At 35.9% G+C, this 25,309-nt stretch overlaps 1 protein-coding gene across 1 annotated transcript in view; it reads right to left on the reverse strand.

Annotated features, from left to right (window-relative positions):
* The window catches only part of TBL1X (transducin beta like 1 X-linked), a 288,121-nt gene that overhangs the window by 88,568 nt on the left and 174,244 nt on the right, over positions 1-25,309 (reverse strand). The window contains exon 5 of the mRNA XM_044669273.1: positions 23,608-23,715. Coding sequence (XP_044525208.1) covers positions 23,608-23,665 — 58 coding nt within the window. The 5' untranslated portion in view covers positions 23,666-23,715. The remainder of the gene's footprint in view (positions 1-23,607; positions 23,716-25,309) is intronic.

Genomic DNA, 25,309 nt, shown 5'->3' on the forward strand with positions numbered 1-25,309 from the left:
TTTTTCCTTCCTTCCTTCCTTCCTTCCTTCCTTCCTTCCTTCCTTCCTTCCTTCCTTCCTTCCTTCCTTCCTTCCTTCCTTTCTTCCACTTCTATCTTATAAGGAAATATCATGTATTGGTTCTAAGGTAGAAGAATGTTAAGAGCTAGGCAATGACTTGCCCACAGCTAGGAAGTACCTGAGGTTAGATTTGAACCCAGGATCTCTTGTCTCTAGGACTGGTTGTGAACCCCCTGAGCCTCCTAGCTGCCACCAAGTTATGATCTTAAACTGCTCTTTTAATTGCTCAAAGCGATAGTCTTTTCTCTGTTCTCCTCTATCTGCTACATCGGTCCCTGTAGACCACTCATTCTACCAGTATAAAGAACTTTTTCATGATACCACTCTCTTCGGTTCTATGCTTGTCAGCCTACTTCTCAGCATCTTTTGCTAGGTCAGTATCACTCCTAAGCCCTCCTCTTCGTGCTCTCTCTTGATGACCTCAATCAATACTCAGGGGATTAATTATCAGCTCTCTGCTGAGGATTCACTGATCTATAAGTCTAGCCCCTGTTTCTTTCCTGAACTTCAGTTTTTCAGTTCTGCATCACCAAATGATCATTGGACATTACAATAGGATGACTCAGACACTTTTCAAATTCAATGTAACTAAAACAGGACTCATTATCTTTTCTTCCAAACTCTGCCCTGTTCCAAATTTCTGTTTCTGTCAAGAGTCTTACCATACTTTCAATTTCTCAGTTCTATAATTTCTGGGTTATCTTCAGTTCTTCACTCTCTCCGTTACCTCACATACTCAATCACTAAATCTTACCATTTCTGCCTCCATCAATCCAATGCTACCCCTTCTGTTTACTTACATATCTACCACCTTAATCAAGACCCTCAAAATCTCTCATCTTAGAGTCTTCCAGCAGTATCCTAATTGGTTTTCCTGACTCAATTCTATCCCCATTTCAAAGTTATGCTTTACCTAGAAGTCAAGCAAGACTTGAAATGGTCAAGTATGACCATTTCACTCCTCTATTCAATAAACTTCACTGGCTCCCTATTACATCTAGGACAAAATTTTTGGCATATAAAAGCTCTTATAACTGGTTCCAACTCATCCTTCCAACATTATCCTACTTACACCCATATTTTGGTTTGTTGAATTATGCTCTATATATATTTACATATATACTTGTGGTCTCCAGCATTATAATGTGAGAGCCTTTTACTCTGTTTTTCTTTTCTTTTTGTATCTCCACTGCTTATCAGAATTCTTGGAACATAATAAGTCTTTAACAAATAATGTCTGACCAGGTCCAGCAGGGGAGGGAAGGAAGGGAGGGAAAGAGGGAGACAATTTGGATCATGTAACTTTGGAAGACTTATGTGGAAATTTGTTATTACATATAATTGGCAGTAAATAAATAATTTTTTTAAATGAAAGGAAGTCTAAAAAAAATAAAAATTTAAATGAAAAAAAACACAAATAATGTTGACTAACATATAATAGAAGTAACTTTTGGCTTCACTAGAGAAATGTTAGATGAATGAAGGTTGTGATGAACTTCATGCCTTCTATAGAATTTAGTATATGGTTAGCATTCAATAGTTACTAAATGGTAACAAATAATACTTGCATAGTACAAGCTACATTTTCCATCTCTCTTATTCATCCATCCTTTTAAAGAGAAATAACACATCTTCTGGGATGAATACTATGGGTTATACTTTGATAAAACAAACAAAAAAACCCTTAAAGAGTAGAAGGTGTATAAGAAATTGGCTGTTCCTATATTTTGTGGAACCAGCTAGGGGCATGAGAGAAGGCAAAAATTCACCTCTATTTCCAAATATGTGTTTTATAAGGATCTAAAAGCCAGCAATTTAGCAAGATAATAGATTTTGTAAATTTTATAATTCAGTTAAAAGGAAGTGGCATTCATGAGGGCAAGATAGCCCGCAGATACTCCTAAAGTCTAAGCATGTCACCAGTTCTGAGTAACACCAAGGCTGACAAGAGGACTACTGAAAGCCTTACCCGTAAAGGAAAAAAAAGAAAGCCAGCTGCCACAGTTAATACTAGGAAAATACCTTCACAATCTGATTTTTGAACTCTGAAGATATTATCTATAAAAAAAGGAAGGTTGGTATGAGAGGATAGCTAGTAAAAAAACACAACAAAGAGTGAGTACTTTTAACCACCTTCTGAAAAATCACTAGAGAAAAAGGCTAAATGTCTCAACTGAAAACATAGTTTAGCAAAGGATTTTTTAAATAACTGAAAGGATTAGATTTATTGCAGCAAAAGGGCATGAATATTTAAGTATGTATGTATACATACAAAATATTTTTTAAAAGTACTCTCAAGGCATTAGGGGGAAAATACCTAGTATAAGTTATCAAACCATATACTTTTAGGGAACTTTGGGATTCCTTCCAATTCTAATTTTATATTTTCCTTAAGAATTATTACATTCTATTTTTAAGCACTCTCATCACTTTTGTTAAAGTTATATCATCAAGATTCCCCCCCCCCCCAACTCTGTTATGTTAGAGATACAGAAATTCTCTATATTCCAGTTCTTGGAAAAGTATTCAGCATATAGGAAGTATTTCAATATAATCAATAATCAAACACATGTTAAAGACTTACTGTGTGTCAGTCACTGTGCTAAGTAGTGGGGAAATGGACAAAAATCAAACAATTATTGCCTTTGATAAGCTAATATTCTAAGAAGGCAGACAACAAACATATTTTTAGCTATGAACAAACCCATACCGAGTCGGTATCAGTGGGAACTGAAGGGATGTCCATCAAATGGGGAGTGGTTTGAACCTGCTGTGGTCTGGTTGTAATGGAACACTATTATGCCTTAAGAAATGACAAAGAGGACAATCACAAAAAATCCTGGAAAGACTTGTATGAAGTGACGCAAAGTGAAGTGAGCAGAACCAGGAGAATGTCATACAGAGAAACAGCAATAATATATGATGACCAATCATGAAAAACTTAACTAAATGCAAGGGTCTAGGAGTAGAAACAAGGGAACATTAGATACAGTTACAGATTTAATATTTGAAGAATAACTTGTGAAATGTTTGTCTCCAGAGAATTAACTGAGAAGCAGAAACACAAAAGAAACAAACTATATATTTTGCTGGATGATGCTTTCCATGGTATGAGGAGAGGAGGAAGAGACTGAATAAAAAATAAAATAAAATAAAAATTTGTAGAAGATTAAAGGAATTTCAGTGAAAGACAATGACAAGCAGGATAACTATGGATTTATTATATACTTTAAAAATTGGTATGTAATAGATTTCCAGTTTCATATGCCATCCTATTATGATGTTCTCTACATAGAAATGTTCATATCTGTTTGTGCATAAGTTCAGAATAATAGAAAATACAAATTATTTAAAAAAAAAGAAAACAATGCAAGGATCCAAGATGAGCTAGATGGAGTCTGAAAGAAGATTGAAGCATATCATTCTTCATTTTATTTTCTTCATGTATTACATGAAAAACATGGAAATATGTGTTGTGTGATATCACATTTATAACCTGTATAATATTATCTGCCAGTGTGGGGATGGGAGTAAGAGAACATGGACTGCAAAATCTCAGAAAATGATCATTAAGACTGTGTCGACATGTAATCTGGAAGGAAAAAAAAGGGCCCAGATAAAGGCAATCTTTATTAGAGGAGAAACGAATCACTGCAAGGATGTGAGGTGGCAGATTCTAGCAGAAAGGGTATCCAGGCTTGGACTACTGGACTGCCAGTAAATGAAAATGAGTAGCACATTAAAAGATTAAAAAAGATAAACCAGGGGTTAGGTTGTCTATACTTTGAATTTACATATCTCTCTGAATGTCACCCAAGTAGAATAGAAGCTCTTTTGGAAAGACTGGATGCAGAATGAAATAAGCAGAACCAGGAGAATATTGTACACAGTAACAGAGATACTGTGGAATGATCAACTGGGATAGGCTTTACCACTTTCTGCAATACAATGATCCAGGACAATTCTGGGGGACTCAGGACAAAAAAAATGCTAATCACCTTCTGAGAAAGAATTGTTGGAGTCAGAATACAGATGAAAGCATGTGATTTTTTATTTGTTTATTTGGAGTTTTAGTTTTATAGGATTATTCTCTTACAAAAATAAACAATATGGAAATGTTTTGCATGATAATACATGTATATCCCAGATGGAATTGCCTGCCAACTCTGGGAGTGAGGGGAGGAAAAGGAGGAAGGAGACAATTTGGATCACATAACTTCAGAAAACTTATGTGGAAATTTGTTATTAGATGTAATTGGTAAAATAAAATATCTTTATAATGGGAAAAAAAAACCAAAAAAAACAATAAAAAAATACAAGCTCTTTGAGGTCAAGGGCTGGCTTCACTTTTGTTTCTGTATTCCCCAGAGGATAGTACAAAGCACTCAGAAGGCATTTAAACATTTGCTGATTTATGGGTTGACCTCACTTTCTTTTTTGACAGAGATGAATTAGTAGATCAGCAGAATGCTGGTGATATTTTATTTCAATAAAACAATGATGAAATCTCTCACAATATTCTAGTGGACAAAATAGAGGGATACAGATTAGTTAACAGCATGGTTAAGAGGATCAAGGAACTGATTGACAGACTGAACTCAAGTGTGTTGATTAATGGATTGATGCCAAAGTGGAGTTTTCTACCTTGGAAAATCCTAGTCTCTATTCAACTTTTTTTTAAATCAATAAACTGAATCAATAATTCTAAAATTTGCAGATGTTGAATGAAAGAATAAGAATCCCAATAGACTGACAGTTTAGAATTATAGGTTAATGCTAACAGGTTGAAATTTGAAGTACTATATATGGGTTAAAAAAACAAAAAAATCATCCAACCAAGATTCAAATACAATATGGGGTATATATACTGCTAAGCCATATATTAAAAAAAAAAAAAGACTTTAGGCTTCTAGTGGACTACAAATATCAGTATAAGTCAAGTGTGTAGCCAAAAAAGCTAGCATGAACTTAGGCTACATTACCTGGAAGTATAGATTCTATAATAACAAAGTAGATAGTTATTACTGGTCACACACTTATTAAAAACATTTCCCCCAGTTCTGGAAACCACATATTTGAAGGGACTGACATCAACAAGCTGTTGATTAGAATGGTGAGGTGGGATTTAAATTATGATACCAAACATATGTAGGTATGTGCATCAATAAGCAAATTTATGTACAAATAAAGTTGTAGGAACTGAAGATATTTAGTCTGGAAAAGAGAAAATTTAGGTGAAACAGGATAGCAAGCTTTAAATATGTGAAGGGCTGTCATGTGGAAAGGGATTATTAGACTTGTTCTTGTCCCCAGAGGGAAGAACGATGAATGATGTGTAGAAATTGCAGGCTAGAAGATTTTAACTCAACGTAAGGAAAGACTTTCCAACAAGGAGAGCTATCCAAAAATGGAATGTTTGTCTTGGGGAATCACAACATACTTATCATTGGAAGCCTTCAAAGAGATGCTATTTGACTATTTACTTGAGCTATTGGAGACTACGTTCATGAACAGGTTATAGATCATATCAGAGATCTCTGAGATCCCTTCCAACTCTAAAATTCTCTGCACTTTAAGGATGGAACAGGACAGACAGGTAGTTGCCATTTTTCAAAGGTTACATAAAGGTTCTATGATGTTTTCCAAGACCATATGCAGTTAATGTGACAAAACTGTCACTGTGAAGCCAAGGCTGCTTCATAATCTCATGCTCTATCTGCCATTACCACAAGCTTGGATAATATTTTTCAAATAAGAGAAAATAGCTGCATCACTGGAAACTGTAAATGTTTACTCTGAGCCATTGGTTCAAGTGTGGGTGACACAGAAGATGGATTCTGGGGGCTTTAGTGGCCCCATTTAAAACTAGTGATCACAGAAGCTAAGTAAAGTTTTAGAAAGGAAAAATGGTGTCTGGATTTTCTAATTCTAAGACTTTTGGCCCTGCTTGTTAATTTTTGGGTTGACTTCATTTTCTTTTTGACATAGATTTGTTTGTAGGTCAGTGGAATGTTGGTGATATTTGATTTCAATAAAACAATGAGAAAATCTCTCACAATATTCTAGCAGACAAAATAAAGAGATGTAGATAGATGTCCTCCATGCTAGAAAATGAGACTAATGAAATAGGAAACAGTGGGTTCCTTGTACTTAATAATCTCTAAATTCTTTCTCAAATCTAAAATTCTATGATACGATGAATAGTAGAAAATGGTGGTTTTATGGTGGTAAGTGAATAAATGGTAGTAAGTGAATTAGTGCCAATTAAGGGACCAGAAGGGATCTGGGGGGGAAAAATGATCTAATATGATCTGATTATATTTTGAAAATAAATTTAAACTTAAATATACTATTCATCCAGTGGTTTTTCTTCTGCAAATAACTAATGCACATTTTCCCCTTGAAAATCATTTTAAAATGAGTTAAAACAAGGGTTCCCAACACCTTTTTGAGAGGGACCACTGCCTCCCCAATAGGAATTCCAGAAAAATGTTGGGAGAGGAGGGGTAGCCATGAAACTGGAATCGTGGTGGTCACCAGCTTAAATATCTGTTAAGTGGAATTTTGATATCAATCCAAATTCCCATTTATACAGGTAGCCAGGTTCCATTTGAACTAGCAATCAAGTGTCTAGCTAGAATGTTAATTCAAATAATTTCCCCAAACAGGGTTGGTTCAAGAGGTAATTTATGTGTTTTACCAGGATGTTGTTACAGCTTTAGAATGAGACCTCCATGTTGGTAGGAGTGCTTTACTGCATGACCTCTACATGCTGAATAGGCTACATTTCCCCCCTCAGAGGACCTGAATTTAGAGTAAACAACCTATTTTACGGGCTGCAAATTGCCTTGTTTACACGACTCTTCCAAGTCTCTGTCATGCAGTTTTTCCCCTACTCTCATTTGATATAATTACTGATGCCAGCTGAATTTAAGGCCTACCATTTATTCTTGCAATTCTGTGGGATTTTTTTTTCCAAAGAGCCTTCTAATCTAGAGCAACCCTGGAAACCCAAATAGCATAAAGTTGCTTTAAATGGAGAAAGAATAGACTGCGACAATCATAAATGAAGTCCTGGCACCCTTGGGTGTACAGTCAAGGTATGGAGGTCATTATAAAGCTTGCACTTATTTTAAAAAAGGTCTCTCAATATAGAGCCTGATTCACCATCTGTTCCTGTTTTCTTATTTATTATTGAGAGAGAGAATTTCTATTTTCCTTTAAGACAAACTTTATCATTTCTACAGGCAATCCTACAACCATCTAAAAGAAATGCTTTACCTTAACTGTTACATAAAGGCTTTTAATGGGGACACACATTAGCAATGTAAAATACGCACTGCAGTCAAAATATATTTTTAGAGAATCAGCTGAACAATAAGCCCTGTACTTTTGTTTAAATTAAGATAGCTAAACCATTAAAATGATTTCCAGAATCCTTGGAAACGTGTCTTGCATAAGAAGGCATTCCACAGTCCCTAGGAAACACAAAGCATTCTACACTGTAATTTGTCAGCTGCCAGAATTCTAGAGTGTATCGTTGCCTAATACGTTTTGTAGAAGCAATTATTCACAAATATTAAAAGTCACACCCCTTTTTTGGGATGTCCAATCCACTCGCCAGGAGCCAAAAATTTAGATTGAATGCCTGCTACCCCAAATTGTTTTTATTTTTGTTTTGTTTTTTAAACTGCCAAAGAATGCTTTTTTGGCTGACTTTCCTTTTATACAAGTGGGAAAATACACTGGAAAAGAGTAATAAAACTTGGAAATGATTCTTTGGTAAGCTGCATTTCACTCACTGTCTATTTAAACATTGTAGCCAGGGGAATAAAAATATAACCCAAAAGGAAGGCAAGATGAAAATCATTTAAAAAAAGATTTATGGCTAAAAATAGGGTTCAGAAATACTAATTTCTCTAACACTTTACTTTTTCGTATCAGCAAACATGAAGTGGGGAAAACTGTGGAACAACTAGTTCAGATGCTTAGGAACACAGATGGCAAGGCTTCCAGAATAAATCAAGCACTGGTCATTCAGAATCTTTCAAGTAACTAATTAATACTCTCCCCAAAGGCCACTTTACTTGGCTAAATTAATCTCAGACATTTGTAAGAATATCTTAAAACTATAGGCTGATGGAGAATTTAAAAAAAATAACATTTTAAGACACAGGCAGCTTGGGAGAAAATGAGAAGCTATGTAGGCTCAGCAATTTTTCCTTATGAATTGGGTTCCTTTTAAAAAAATTTTTACTGGTATATTGTTTCTTACATCATTATAATCCTCCAAAGTATCCTTCCCTCTTTTTTTTTTTTTTTGCCAGAGAGCCATCTCATACAACAGTGTATTTTAGAGAGGGGAAAAAAAAGTCAGCATAAATGATTAATACATTGAAAATGTTCAAAAAACATGTATAATGTGTCAACACTTGTAGACCTCCTGCCTCCTCAAGGGAGTGGGTTGGGGATGCCCTGTCAGAACACGTAGTCACTTCATTCAAGGACTACTTGATCTTTACAATTTTACTATATTTACTTTTAATTTTTAAATGTTTTAATTGTGTGTATGTGTGTGTGTGTGTGTGTGTGTGTGTGTGTGCGTGTGCTGTTCTTTCCATTGACACTGTTGTAGTTATTATGTAAATTGTTTTCTTTGCTTAAGAGTATTTTCCTCTGCATCAGTTCATATAGATTTTCCCATGTTTCTTTGTAGTTATCACACACATTAATTCTTACAGCACAGTGATATTCTCTTACATTCATGTGCCACAAATTTGTTTAGCAATTCCCCAAGTGATGGGTTGTCTTAATTTGTTTCCCATTCTTATCCATCACAGAAAAGTTCTGCTATAAATAATTTGGAGTATATGGGGCACTTTCTCCTTATTGATGGCTTCGTTGGAATACACATGCCCAGGAATGAAGGCTCACCTTCAAATAACAGAAACATTTTCAGGGCAGTTAGACGGCTTAGAGCCCGGATGGAGACAGGAAGTCCTGGGTTTGAATATGGCCTCAGATGCTTCCTAGCTGGGTGACTCTGGGTAACTCACTTAACCCCAATTACCCACCCTTTATCACTCTTCTGCCTTGAAACCAATACTGATTCTAAGATAGAAGGTAAAGAACTGATGAACTCTCAGTGCACAGCGAAGTATAATTTTCTCACTTTCTTTATTTTTCTTGCTTTAAAAACCATAAAAATATATTTTGGATGATTTCACATGCATAATTGCTTTCACTTGCCTTCTCAGTGGGTGGGGGAGGGTGTGAGAGAATTCAGAATTCAAAACTTAAAAAGAAAAGAATGTTAAAAAATAATAAATTGACATGTTAAAAAAATAAAATATCTCCTACTCATAGCTACGGGAGATATGTGATCTGTTTCTGTTCTAATTTCTCTTCTAATTTTGCTATAACATTAAGGTCACATATCCTTTTAGGAGGCAGTTATCAGGTAGCTTAGTGGCTTGAGTGTTGGATCTGGAGTCAGATCTAAGTTCAAATCCAGCCTGGGCAAGTCACTTAACCTCTGTTGCCTTAATTCCCTAGAGAAGTAAAGGGCAAACCACTCCAGAATTTTTGTCAAGAAAATGTTGAGATAATCAACGTATATGGACTACAGAGTCACAAAGAGTTGGACATAACAGAATGACTGAATGGTAACATATCCATTTTGAATATGTATTGTGGCATGTGGCATGAAATGTTGGTCTAAGCCTAATTTTTGTCATTTTATTTTCTAGTTGTATTGGCAGTTTTTAATCAAAAAAAGGTTTTTGTTAGGTAACTATATTTCCCCCTTTTTTTCAAACATTGGGTTATTGAGTTCTATTATTTCTGAATCTCCCTTGCCTAATCTGTTCCATTGATCTATCTCACTATTCTTTAATCAAAAGTATGGTTTTGATGACTGACACTTTAAAAAATAGTCTGAGGTCTGGAAGTGCTACCCCCATTTGTCCTTACCTCTTTTCAACTTTTCCATTGATATTTCAGATCTTTTGTTTTTCCAAATGAATTTTATTATCTTCTCAGTTTCTGGAAAGTTCCCTTATAGTAATTTGATTGATATAGCATTAAAATGTAAGTTTAATTTTAAAAATAAATTTATACAAGTCTTTTGTGTGTGATATCCAGATATTTTATGTATTTTGTTTTTATATGGAATGAAATGGTTCTTGTCTTTTCTTTGTATCATATAGAAATACTGAGGATTTCTGACTTTGTTGAATCTATTGTTTCAATTCATATCTTTGCTGACTTTTTAGGTTTTTCCTAAATAACAATCAGCAAATAGGGATAGTTTTACTCTCCTCTCTACCTGTCTTTAAGCCTATCTTTTTTTTCTCTTATTTATTACTATTTCCAGAACTTTGTTAAGTGATTCTGGGGAGAGGGAAAATCCTTGCTTCATTTCTATGTTTACTGTAAAAGGTTCTAGTAAACACCCTTTGCAGATAATGTTTGTTTTATATATATATTTTAAAGGGTTTCTCAGTCTATACTTTGTGGGGTTTTTACCATAAAAGAATACTGTTCTTCATCAAAGGCTCTTTCTGTATCTATTGAGATAACCATGTAGTTTTTTTTTTTTAATTTTAAACCCTTAACTTCTGTGCATTGACTTAAAGGTGGAAGATTGGCAAGGGTAGGCAATGGGGGTCAAGTGACTTGCCCAGGGTCACACAGCTGGGAAGTGGCTGAGGCCGGATTTGAACCCAGGACCTCCTGTCTCTAGGCCTGGCTCTCAATCCATTGAGCTACCCAGCTGTCCCCTAATCATGTAGTTTTGAATGCTTTGGTTTTTAAAATGTTTAATTATGCTAATTGTTTTCCTAATGTTGAACCATACTAATGATAAACTCCCACTTGGTCAAAATGATTTCTTGGCTAAATTGCTGCAATCTGTTTGATAGATTTTGTTTAAAATTTTTGAGCCAATGTTCATTAATGATATTGGCCTACAATTTTCTTTATTTTATTTGGTTTTGGTATCAGGATTATATTTCATAAGAGGATTCTGGCAGAGTGCTTTCTTTCTCAGTTTTTGAGAATAATTTTCAGTATGGGTAATGTTCTTTAAATGTTTGGTAAAATTCTCCTGTGAGTCAATCAATCCGGATGAGAAGTTTTTTCTTTGGTAGTAGTTCTTTTTCAGCTAAATCACTTTCCTTTTCTAAGATTCAATTATTTAAGATCTTTAACTGGTCTAATAGTTTGGGTATTTTATATGGTGGAAAGGATTCCTTTATTTCTTTTTTCTTACTAGCATATAATTTTAGTATGTTCAGATTATTCTTATTTCTTCTGGTTTTGCTGTCATTTCACCTTGCTCATTGTGCTTATTTGTTGAATGGATTTTCTAATTTTCCTTTTTTTTTAAGTAGACTAGCTAAGTGTTTATCAATTTTATTAGTTTTAACCAGATATTTTTGTTTACAATATATCTATTTACCTTCTGATTTTAACTTCCTTCCTTCCTTCCTTCCTTCCTTCCCTTCCATCTTGGAGTCAATATTGTGTATTGGCTCCAAGGCAGAAGAGTGGCAAGGGCTAAGCAATGGGGGTTAAGTGACTTGCCCAGGGTCACCCAGCCAAGAAGTGTCTGAGGCCACATTTGAACCTGGGACCTTCTGATTCCATGCCAGCCACTCTATCCTAGCTGGCCCTCTGCTTCTGTCTTAATGCCTGTTTCCTTGTGTCCATTTTAGAAGGAAGTTTCTGAATGGTCTCTCTGCTGTCATGCTTACATTTGTTGTTCTTTGCTACTACATTTAACCAGTTTTGCATTTCTGCTGTTTGGGGTGTTAGAAAAACAAATAATCTCTTCATTTCTAGTTTCCTTTCAAAAATATTTCAAAAGCCTTTTTATTATTAAAGGTTGATCCTTTTGCACCCAGATTTGATGGGTAGATCACCCTGGACTGCATCCTGAACTCTATGGCTCTTTGGAACACAATCCCTCTTTCCTGAGTTTTCTGGTGGGTAGAGAACAGACTAGTGCTATTAGAATTTTATTTCCTTTGTATCTACAGTTCTTTTTCCTTATGGCTTACAAAATTTCTTGTTTCTGAATTAAGATATTAAATTTAACTATGGATATGTGGATCTATATTCTTTTTCTTTCTTCTCTACTTGTGTAGGTGATCTGTGAATTCTTGCCATTGATTTTTCATTGTCTATGTTCAGAAGTCTAGACAGTACTCCTCTGCTATTTCCTTTTTATTTTTTCTTGTCCTACCATGTTCTCCTGGGAGACTTCTGATCCTTAGGTTATCACTATGCCTCTTGTCTCCAAGATTATGATATTAGCATATTTTCTTTGAAAGTTACTATTTTTTTGTTCTTTTCTTCTTTTCTGTATATCTGCATTCCCAATTTATTATTCTCTTTTGTGTCTTTTGTGACACTTGCCATTGCAGATTCCAGTTTTTCTATTCTGCTTACCATTCTCATTGTGGAAGTGGCCATAAATTCTGCTTTTATAATTCCCATTTTTCTTTTGAACCATTCATATACATGTTGTGATTCTATATTTTCCTCAGATTCCCCTGGGTTTTCTGTCTCAAAGTTTTGGATCGTTTTCCTTTGTTTTATAGTATTTATTCAGAGGTACTTGATGAATTCACTTAACTAGATCTTGAGGTCATATTTTTTTCTGTTGCTAATATTTTCCATGTTGATTTATCTCTTTATGTTTAAAGTCTTTGAGTTTTCTTCTTCCTGAGATCTTTGATAATATTAGTCTTTCCCCCCCTCTGGAGTTTCTCCCAAATGTTTTCTATTTCTTTCACTTCGGATGGTGTCTTCTTTGGGGAGGATGGATCGCAAAGCCTCTCAGCTTCCTCCCCTGCTGAGTAAATCACTCTTCACCAGCTCCAAGTGACCTCTGTGATTTTTACTGTGCTTTTGTATTGAGGGGCTATTGTCGACTGGCTGTTCTGTCTGAAGTCTGGGTCTCCACCACACGACAAGCAGAGAGGGAGGACTGGGATACAGAAGTAGATTTAATTATACTCTATGCAGGGTACTTGAATTTGCTAGTGCATCCTTGCTGCTTGGAAGCTTGGGAAGTTACGAGGACGCTGAATGAGTTCAAGGTCAGTGAGTGGCCATTCATGGGTTTGGGTTTTGTTTGTTTGTTTGAAATCTCCTTTCGGATTCCATGTGTCCTGGACCATGCCAACAGGTGAAGCTGCTTTATCTTAGGCACATTATTTCTGTTTCAGAAAGGTTTGAGAGATCAGAGGGTTCAGAGAAAATGTCCAGGCTACCATCTTTTTGCTCATATCTCAATTGAGCCAATTGTGTTCTTCCAGTTACTCTGACCACTGTTCCTCTCATGCCAATGGCATGGCATGATAATTCTCAATAATGAGCAAGCCGAGTTTTCAATATATGACTTAGCCGTATATGCTCAATTTCCAGTGATGTAAGAGTCCTTGCCACAAATCTTTTTTTATCTACTTTTTACAAGATTCTGTATATGAAACCTTAAAATCTACATTTCACTGATCCATCACTCATTTAATATGGTTATTTGACTCCATTACACAAAAGAACAACAGTAACAAAACTTAAGACCACAATATGTCTAATGATCTATAACACATAGTCAAAATGTCTGATATTTTTGAGTATTGACCACACTTCCTCACCACCATAACAAGATATCAGGAAACAATCCCTATTATGAAAGTGTTTTGCATGATTTCACAGGTATAATTGATATCACACTGCTTGTCTTCTCAATGAATGGGGGGAAGAGAATTTAGAACTCAAAATTAAAAATACAAAGAATGCTAAAGGTAAAAAATAAAAATCGGGAAAGGAATGAACAACAACAAAAAAAGAAAAGCCATCTAAAATGATCATTTTTCCTGGAAAGACTTACCTGAACAGACGTAAAGTGAAAGTGAGCAGAACCAGAGAATGCTGTATACAATAACAATAATAATGTAAAATGATCAACTCTGAATAATTTAGTTAGTCTCAGCAATACAGTAATCCAAGACACTTCCAAAGAATTTATGATAAATGCTATTTGCCTTGAGGAAAATAAATAATAGTCTGAATACAGTTTGAAGAATATTATTTCTTTATTTGTGTGTATGTGTGTTTTCTTTTACAACATAACTAATATGGAAATATTTTACATGATTACACATGTACATAACCTATATCAAATTACCATCTCAGGATGGGTATGGTGAGGGAGAATTTGTTACTCAAAACATGTTTTATAACTGAATTTTAAAAATTGTTTTTACATATGATGGAGGAAAATAAAATATTATTTACAAAATAAGAGTTTCTATCTAACTCTTAAAAATGACCAGATACATTATTTCATGGATGATGCTCATATCAAGGAGTTAACGTTACATTTTTTTCCAGCCCTATAGTAAGTCCTTAAAATGTCATGAAGTATTGATAACAAGATTTTCTCTTCTTTCCACAAGCCTACTTTTCAAAACTGTGAAATAAAAATCTTTAAAATGTAATGGAAGATACAAGTAGCTGTCTCCTTACAACAATGCCATTAAAAAAAAACAATGACATTTTCTTCGCTTCACAAACAGTAAAAGTGATTATGTGCCCACTCGAAGAGAGAGGTTATATCTTTTTCCATGTCACTTTGTAGCTTGAATTGATATAGTGCTTTACATTTTTCAAAATGCTTTCTTTATAATAACAACAACAACCATGAGAAATAAAGTATCTCTAATACTGTCATCTTCATTTTTCAGATATGGAAACTGGTCCAGGGGGATTAAGGTCACACAGTAAACACCCAAGTGAAGAGTTAAAACTCCTATCTCTTTTTATCCAGGCCTTTTTCTATTTTTACTAAATAGTGACTGCCCTAATGGGATGTTCCACAAATACATTTGATTGACAATCACATAAAAATTAGCCAGGGCCAGAAAGACATTAAGGGAGCAGTTAGGTGGCTTGGTGGATAGAGTGCCAGGTAGAAAAGTCAAGAAAACTTTATTTTCCCAAGTTCAAATCTGACCTCAGATACTTGTTAGCAGTGTGACCTGAGCAAGTCACTAAATCCTTTTTGTCTTAGTTACCTCATCTATAAAAAGAGCTCAGAAAACCAAATGGGGTTAGGAAGAGTCTGACACACACCTGAACGACAACAAGGGAATTTTCATAGAAATGGATGAAAAAAAGATGCCCATCTCCACCGTTCACTATTGCTATCCGAATCCATGAAAGCAGTTGCTTTCTAATCTAGCACAACTTTGATCCTGGCTAGTTTTACATATGGGGAAAATGAAAGGTGCTTGTAGGAGATTTTTTTTTGGGGGGGGGCATAATATTCACAACGGTTTGGACTATTTCTTCCCCCTAAGTTTTTACCTCTTGTGTTCCATAGCATGGAGTTTGGTTCTGACTAATTACAAGGCTTGACACCATCTAATGCCTCATGAAGATTGGAGCGGCTTGGAAAATAGGGTTTCTACATTTAGAGAGTTATATTGGGTTAAGCCATGACTTCTTTTACTGTGGATTACGGCTAACCCCTCTGCTCCAATCCATCCTCCAAATACTAAAGTGATTTTCCTAACACGTAGTTCTGTAGATCTGTAGATCACATCACCCCCCTAATATCCAGGGGCTCTTTTCACTACCTCCAGATTAAAATACAAAATGTCTTGTCTGGCATTCAAAGCCCTCCTATCTTTTCAAGTCTTCTCAAATCTTACTCCCTTTTCAATCCAGTGACACTGACCTCCTGGCTATTCCACTAACAAGAGAATCCATCTCTTGGCATTTTCCCTGGCTGCTCCCCCCAAGCCTAGGACTCTTTCCCTCCTCTACTCCACCTACTGACCTCTCTGGCTCCCTTTAAGTACCAACTAAAATCCCTACCTTTACTGAAAGCCTTCACCAGCCCCTTTCAATTCTAGTGTCTTCCCGTTGCTATTTACTTCTTATTTATTCCGTAGAGAGCTCACTTTGTACATTCTGTTTGCATGTTGTCTCTCTCAATAGACTGTAAACTTCTTGAAACTATCTTTGGGTGCTTGGCACAAGACCTGGCACACAGTAGATGCTTAATAAACATTTGAGTGATGGATACAAATTGTTCAAATTTGTGACATATTTTCAGAAAAACAAAAAAACCCTCTGATCTTAAGAGGATCCTTTCCTGTATTTGTATTTGAAGTGCTGCAGGTTTATCCACGACCTATCTGGGTAGGAAGTTAGCCCATCAGAAAAGAAGGCTTCCTTTAACACACTGATGGAATTATAGAGTAAAGGTGACTTCTGATTAAATTTTTTTCTCTTTCCTGCCATGGGAAGAAAGCCCTTGCTGTTCAAGGTTCCTCTTGATAGAGAAAGAACCTCAAAGAAATTCACAAGAAAAGGCTTCCAAACCTCACACAGATTTTTCAAAGTATGGGGATTTGATACTATCATATTCTCATTCATTATAGTAACAAATAATATGTAATATAGTGACATATAGAAATGGACCTTACAATATTTTATTTTTTTTTGGTGAGGGGTCCAGACTTATGATTTTTATCAGTGAAGGGAGCTCACTTGCAGAGATGGAAACATATAGTCAATTCAGAATTTTAGAAGCTTTACTCAGTCACAGACAGGTTAAGTGGTTTGTCCATTAGCTGGCCACTCAGGTAGATTGTGTCAAGGGCAGGATCAGAACCCAGGGCTTTCTTGATTATATGGACAATCTTCTATAAAATAAGTCAAAATTCATTTTCTCTAAACTATATTTTGCATTTAAACATATATTGCGATTATATCCGACAGTCAATAAGTACACATATAAGCCTATATACTAACAATGTTAACTGTCAACCAGATGGAATTATTCCATGGTGAAAGTGCTCACACCTAAAAACTGCTGTTGCAACTGGCTCTGAATGATGCAGGTATAATGATATTAAGGGAGGACCCACTGACAGCACAAATCATTCTGTTATCTAAAAAGAAGGCAAATCAGCCAGAGTCTGAGATCCATATAGATTCTGAGATAGATCAATGGCTTCCAGTCACATTCATCTTATTTTATTAATTTATTTTATTAATTTTATCAATTCCTTTATTTTTTGTTAATTATCTGCATAATTAAGAGACTGAGATAATAACTTCAAAAGGATTGTTGCTTTTATAATTAAAAATAAAAAGCCTAGCAGTAGAATAACACCTTTGAAAAATGGAATATAATCCCAGGTGTCTGAGTGATAAAATATTGGCACACAGTAATAAGAAGTAACCTAAAATATATCAGTTTCTCATTTAGCTTATTGTTGATCATGATCATAAAATTATATTTATGAAACACTTGCTGAACTGTGCTCCCAAACATTGCAGGGACGGAATAATTCACTCTCCTTCTGCTCTTTATTTAATACTCTCAAAACAGGCCTCTAATATACTCTGGTGGAGCTAGCTCCTAACCTAAGTGCCAAAACTTAGGGTTCTCTTTATCTGAAGCAATGCATGGAAGGTCATACATCTTGGCTCAATACTCTGCTGACTTACTCAATGAAAATTTGGCAGGACTACAGCAGTTTTCTTTCTTTCTTTCTTTTTTTTCCCCCCTATGAAATTTGGACCTAAAGCATTGCTCCAGGCAGGGAATTTATGTAAATGGGCAGGCTCTCTCCCTAGGAATATCTGCCAGATTCACACTAACTATAGTACATGACCCTATGCCGCAGACTTCCTGAAGGCTAATTTTAAGTATAAGAGGGGTGCCTTAAAATTAATCAACATCTAGCAATACAAATGAGAGCTAATTTCTTTTTGCCTACTTTTAAAAATCTGGAGAGAAAAAATAGAGCTCTGTAGCCCTAAACAAATGTGTAGAACCATATCCAGTTTCCTAAGTGATCAGATCCACTGGCTATTGGGCCTGAGACAGATGAAAGGATGTAAAATGATCAGGCTATCGATGTCTCCCATCTTTATGCTTATACAGTCTAACGAAACTGAGTCATGAATTGTAGCCAGATGGCTCCATGGAGAGAACCAGGACTGGAAGTGGAAGGTTCTGGGTTCAAATATGACACTTTCATAGCTGTGTGACCCTGAGCATGTCAATTAACTCCAACTGTCTAGCCCTTACCACTCTTTAGCCTTAGAACCAATGCTGAGTATTGATTCTAAGACAGAAAAAGTAAGGGTTTAAGAAAGGAAAAATTGAGTGATGTTAGAGTCACTACCACTGCTAATTTTATTTAACCAATATTTATTGAATTCCTCCAAGAATCAGGGTCTGTGCCACCTTGGGAAAAGTGCTTATTGACATCTTCTTATTAACTGCAAACTGGACAGCAAGATGGCGCATGGGATAGAGTGCCAGATGTGGAGTTAGGAAGATTCATTTTTCTGAGTTCAAGTCTAGCTGTGTGATCCTGGGCAAGTCACTTTAACCCCATTTATCTTGGCTTCCCCATCCATAAAATGAGCTGGAGAAGGATATGGCAAACAGCTCTAGTATCTCTGCCAAGAAAACCCCAAAAGGAGTCATAAAGATTGGGCAGGACCAAACCACAATAACAACATATAAGTTGCAGACACATACCAACTTGCCCTGAGAGGGAGAATTTCCTCAAAGGAAGATTTATAAAAGAGATCTGATCAAAAAATAAAACAATGTGTATAAAACTATGCAAGGCTCTGAGGATGCAAAACCCAAGCAATCATTTTCATCAAGAACTTTATGTTCTATTATCAAAGTCAACATCTACAGATGGGTACTTTGGCCAAATGATTTCTCTTGCAGTATTTCTGTGATTTTTTTTTTTTTAGAATGAACTATAACCTAGGTAGAAGAGAGATTTTCTTCCTTTTTTTTAATCAGAAAGCTGCCACCAAGTTTGTACCTTATAAATCTTGATTGGTTAGCGTGAAGAATCACCAAAACCATTCAGCTGGTTCACCAGTGCCCTGGAGAGGATTTGCTATAGCTTGTTTTTTTCTCCTACTCTTGTAAAAATCATCCTCCTTTGCTGCTGTTATCACTTTTATCCATGCCCTTCATTTACTTCCCTTGCCTCTGGTCCATATCCCTTTTTTTTCCTTCCTTGCTTCTTAAATTCTACACAATCCTTTCTCTGTTGAGGCATCTGTTCCCATTTTTTTCTGACTTTCATAACAGACACAGGAATAAACAGCACAGCTCTAGCCCAGTGCCAATTCTCTCTTTTAAAATTCATTTGATGAATGTCTTTAGCTACTGGCAGCACCCCCTCTTTTCCTTTGTGCATCTGATTGACCCTTTCATGCTTCTCTTCAGCTATATTTAATTACAATTTGTGATTTGTGATCACACTAGATTATCCATGCGGCTTTTCTAGTTTGTGTGAAATTATCACTTGATTTGTGCTTTAAAAAAAAGGAAGCTATTTCTTTATAATGTGGATTCTGGAGGAGGTGTGGAATTATAGCTGTAAAGGAAACAGTCGCTATGCTTACAGTTAATTACTTGAGAAATCACACTGAGACTTTTTGAGTTTTTCCTCTTTCTATAAAGAGAAAGAATGAGAGCAGACAGAGGAAAGAGGGAGGGAGAGAAAGAGAGAGGGAGAGAGGGAGAGGGAGGGAGACAGGGAGAGAGGGTGAGAGAGGGAGAGGGAGAAAAGGAGAGAGGAAGAGAGGAAGAGAGGAGAGAGAGAGAGAGAAAGATTGAGGGAGAGAGAGGGGGAAGAGACAGAGAGAGGGAGTGAGGGAGGAAGAGAAGGAGAGAGAGGGAGAGAGACAGGGGGTGGGTTTAAGATGGAGAGAGGGAGTAACAGAGGGAGAGAGAAAGAGAGGGAGATTGAAGGGAGGGGAAGAGACAGAGTGAGGGAGTGAGGGAGGAACAGAAGGAGAGGAGAGAGACTTCATTTACATTTAACTGGCAACAATTAGGAAAAAAGAAACAAGCCACAAAAAAATCCATTATTCTTTTGGAGGAGCTCTCTCATCATAACAACCTGTGCAAGATGGGTACTATGACCCTCTTGTGAAAAGGAGAAACACATAGCATTATATATTTATAAAGGGCTCCCCTGTCTGTCTCTTCCTGGTATTGTGAAATGATCTTGTAAGGAGTGTGGGAAATGCAAAATTACTATGAAGCAGCTTCCTAGGAATCACAAAAGAGACAGCAAAAGAGCACTCTATTAACCTCAAGAAGACAGAGTCAGCAGAGCTTTATATATTAAAGCCAGACTGCTATAACTAATTAAAAAATAAATTCAAATTCTGTTGGTGCTACACCTGGTAATTATGTTAACTAGGTTTTACAGCTCCCTCTCTCCCAGTAAGACATGGTTTCCAAACCATTTTTATTCTTTACACAGGCATAAAGAGGATGTAAAAATATGCAATCAAATCAAATCAATAAATATGTACTGAATACCTAACCTATGCAAGACACAGTAATGAATAACCATCACTAACAACCAACCACAACAAAAACCACCCTCCTCCTCAGGCAAGGGAAAGGGAAGATTTTATAAATCATGGAGCATTGTTAAGGATCATTTGAGGTGGGTCCAGCTTGGAGGCACAGGGATGGGATTAATAATTTCCTGAGATCCTTTCTGATATCCTGTGACAAAAACTAAACTAAACAAACAAAAAGCCCCAAACAAAACATGAGTCATGGTTTTTTGATTGCCAATATGTCTCCAGGGAGTATATTTCTTCAACAATTCCCTTCAGGTGTCTTGCTGTCATTAGAGATTCTCAATGAAAAGCTTGAACTAGATATTCTCTAAGGTCTCTTTTAGCACTCAGATTTTATGATTCTATTATATACATAATTTTTTTTTTTACTGGAGTCATAGAAGTCAACCCTCACCTTGTCCTCTGGTTCTTCTTCTTTCCTCCTATATATATTTCTTTCTCCCTTTCTTTCTCTCCTCCCAAACTTCATCTTTTTCCCTTCCATTTTCTTTCTTCACGCTTCGCATTAATTAAAACAATTATTTAATTTTAATAATTGTGTGTTCAATTTACATAAACTCTGTTTCAGCTAGGTGGCACAGTGGATAGACTCATTTTCCTGAGCTAAAATTTGGCCTTAGACACTTTTTTGCTGTGGCGACCCTGGACATGTCACTCAACCCTGTTTGGCTCAGTTCCTCATCTGTAAAAGGAACTGGAGAAGGAAATAGAAAACCACTCCAATATCTTGGCAAATGGAGTCACAAAAAAATAAAAAGTGACTGAACAACAAAAGGTTTTCTAACTTTTTTTTTAATCAGCAGAAATGTGAAATATGTTTTTTTTCTCACTTTTTATATATGGAGTAGGGGGAAGTAGGTTCTGCCTATTATGGAGATAAAGATAACCAAAGCTGAGAGAATTTAACAATTTAAATAAATTGCCCTAAATCACACAGGACGAAAGTTGTAATTTAAATATAGGTCTCCTGAACCTAAGTCCAATCAATCTGTAATAGTTGGCCAGATAGTTTAGTGGAAAAAGAAATGCACTTGAACTTCTTGGTCAGATAGCCTCAGTTTCCTCATCTGTAAAGTGAGGAAATTAGACTGGAAAAAACTCCAGAGTTTTTCCTGAACTTTATGAACTCTATAACTCACCTCTTAAAAATGCTAATACACCAGGAACAGATGCTAAATATTATCTCTTAAAATTTTTTCTAATAAACTAAAACACTGTAATGGTCCATTTAAAATTACTTAAAAATTACCTTGAAAACCCATTTCCTTTTCTTAGCTTCTTGAGGTTAAATTAGAATGTACTCACTGCATGAATTCTCACTAAATACATAAAGATAAAGTCAAGCATAGACTAAGCCCTTCAAATTTGGAAATTAAAGCACTGATTAAAAACAGTCTCAAGGTTTCTGGTTCTAAATAAGTTTCATTTTTATGGAGCTTCACAAGCAAGGGTAGTTACTTGGTAAAAACACAAACTTTCAAAAGAAAAACAGCTGACAACACTCTTAGGCCAGCTCAGAAAAGCAATGGTTTCCTTAAAACAGATGTGCTGGCCCCACACTACCTGTCACACCCAATTACTGCATAAATTTCTACAGCTTGATTGCAAGCAAATTTGTCTAATATTTACTGAGTGTTCTCCAGCAAATTTTAATTAAAATATTAAAGATTCAAAATTTACTCAAACACATTTTGAGAAGCAGACTATGAGGACAACAGTATCTCAAAGGAAAAAGTAATAGTGGTTTGAATCCATTTGGGAACCAATTGTTTTAAAAAAAAAAGGGCAGATATAATTTTCCAGTGCAAATAAGATCTTTAATTGAAGTAGAAACATTATGTACTTGTTACTAATAGATACATAATAGATGCTCAATGAATGCTTCTTAAATTAGTGACTAATATGTCTGGATTTAAGACCATCATATCATACTACCTACCCACACACGAGAGCCTAGATAGTAGAAAGTCCCTATTTTTAATAAGAAACCAGCCCATAAATTCTGGGTGGCCTTCAATGTCAGTATCAGAACGTACATAGTAATTAAATTAGAAGGCCTGAGACACTCTTGATAAATACATGGCTTCTTTTTAAATTTACTTAAAAGTCAGAAAAGAAGGTTAATATATGTTTCTAAACATTAAATCCACATTTATGAGCTGTACTCAACAACTATCTACAAAAGCACTGTAAACAAATGACAAATAAATGTAAACAAACGCAAAAAAAAAATGTCAACTTGTCCAAAGGAAAAAGGTTTTCTTTGTTTACTCACGGAGGGATGCCATCGTACCTTATTCTTTAGGTACAGGGTGGCAGCCAAGCTCCCTCTCCATTCTCTAGCTCCAGAGAATTTACTGTTCTTTGTCCCATCAAAATGAAAACAAAACTAAATCTCTTTGACTCTCTGTACCCCATCAGATGTATCCCACATGCCAAGGGCAAGAACAATTCTGGTCTTTCACCTGTAACATTTTGTACTCTGTTAAGTGTGATCTCATATTTTGAATACTTTGAAGAAGGAAAAGATATCACTAAATACTGGAAAATAATGAAAGTCCAAAAGGAAGTAACAAATACATATTTTAATAGATATCTATACAGAGATAGATATTAAAATCTATTTTTAAATATATGGATGTGTATAAAATAGACACACAGAGAAATCTGAAGTGAATGTCTCTTTGATCTCAGATATTTCATGATAAGATAATGGTATTTATTATTTCCCTACAAATGATTTTCTTATAGGGTTTCATACAAAGTTAATAGTCTAATATCTGTCGAATCTTTTTAAAAATTGGACTGGATTCTAATTTGATGATATACACAAGGATGAAGAAAATGCCACGACATGATATTAGAATTCTGGAGCAGGGAAGGTGTTCCCAACCTCTTAAAAAGGAGGCAGTCCTTTGAGCTTTCTATTCTCAATAAAGACAGCCCAAAATGTGTGGTGTGGGAACAGGAGATCGATGACTCTTGTCCCCGACAGTCATGGATCCTTTGCTTTAAACTAGTATCATTTAGAACAGAACACTCCAAAAACAGTTGACTTCATAAATGCTGCTTACTGACTGAAGAGGAAGAATTTACCTGACTCCTGGAGATAACGATATACCAAAAAATTCACTTCGTCGCTGGTTATGCTCATCTTAGCCCCACCTCAAAATGATGAGGTTTGTAAGAAGTGTGATCCACCCTCTGTTAAAAAAAAGGAGAAAAAAAAGAACAGCCATTGGTACACTACCTCCTCGGATTGTATTTACTTTAGGAATTATGGAGGAAAGGGAGAGACATGAGTATGTACACACATTAAAATTATTAGTGTCTGACATCAAAGTATCTTTAGTTCATAACTCCCACCCTGTGATGTGACTCGGATGTGCCCGGATAGGTTCTACACTGAGGTTATGTATTGCTAATAAGAAAAATCTGTATTTCATAAGCACAGAACTCAGTAAGAGAGAAACCTCCCCACAAAAAAAAAGGAAAAGAAAAAAAAAAGAAATTTATAAGCAACGAAGATTGAAAACAAACTAATTAAAATCATGTTTTCACTCGGCTTCATAAATTGTTGTCTCCAAAATGACCATTAATAGTGCTTTCAAATGCTGGCATGAAGATGGTGTTGGGTTAGGCATGAACTAGTTTTCTGGCTAGTATTTTTATTATACAAAATAAATGATAACAGAGAGACCTATTACTCCTCCCCCTTTAGAACACAAGCTAACATTTTCCTAAAGGTACACACAACATCAAAGCTAAATGGCATAAAGGACCATCTTGTCCAATTTGGCCACATAGGAAAAAAGAATCTTCTCTAGGCACAACAGAAAGGCTTCTCCACTGTCTGTTTGAAGTTCTCCAGTGGAGGGGAACCTTCTCAAGCAGTTTATTCCACTTTAAATCAGTTCTAATTATTAGAAAAATTTCCCCCCCTCACATGGAACCCAAGTTGATCTCTTGGCTACTTCCACCCATTAATCCTAGTTCTGATCCCCTGAGACTCCAAGGAACAAGTCTAATCCTTCTTCCACGTGACAGAGCTTCAAATGGTTAAAGAAACCTATCTTAATTCCCCAAAGTCTTCTCTTCTCCAGGATAAATATCCTTAATCCCTTTAACGTGGGCCTCATGGGGCAGTAGCGTGAGAGTCTTCAGAATTCTATTTACCCTCTTGGGGATGGCTTACAGCTGGAAAGCCCAAAAGGAAGCATCTAGTTTGGGCAAAGCAGACCAGGACTGTCACCTTCCTAGTCTCCGATGAGATCTCTCTTACTACATCTCAAGTTTTACAGTCGCTTCTTTGGTTGCCACAAAATTACGGTGCTGAATTTTGCTGAGTTTATAGCACGTTGCAATGGAAGGCTTTCAGAGCAACACTTGCCTCATCCCCCCCCCCCCCCACTTTGTACTTACGAAGTAGGCATTTTTGAAGCCCAGGAAAATACCCCAACATTTATCTTTATGTAACTTCATCTGATTAGATTCAGGTCAATGTTCTAATCTGTCTAGATCTTTGGACACACTGAGTCTGCCATGTCCACTATCCCTCCTACCTCTCTGTCATCTGAAAATATGATCCACAGATGATTTGAGCCTTCATCCAAGTCACTGATGAAAGTATCATACAGCATGGGACCAAAAAGATCTCTGAGAAATATTCTACAGACTTTCTTCCAAGGAGATATTAAATGGATCTAATTTCATCCTCTCTCTCTCTCTCTCTCTCTCTCTCTCTCTCTCTCTCTCTCTCTCTCTCTCTCTCTCTCTCTCTCTCTCTCTCTCTCTCCCC

The sequence above is a fragment of the Gracilinanus agilis genome, chromosome 3 (assembly GCF_016433145.1).
Source record: "Gracilinanus agilis isolate LMUSP501 chromosome 3, AgileGrace, whole genome shotgun sequence".
Classification (NCBI taxonomy): Eukaryota; Metazoa; Chordata; class Mammalia; order Didelphimorphia; family Didelphidae; genus Gracilinanus; species Gracilinanus agilis.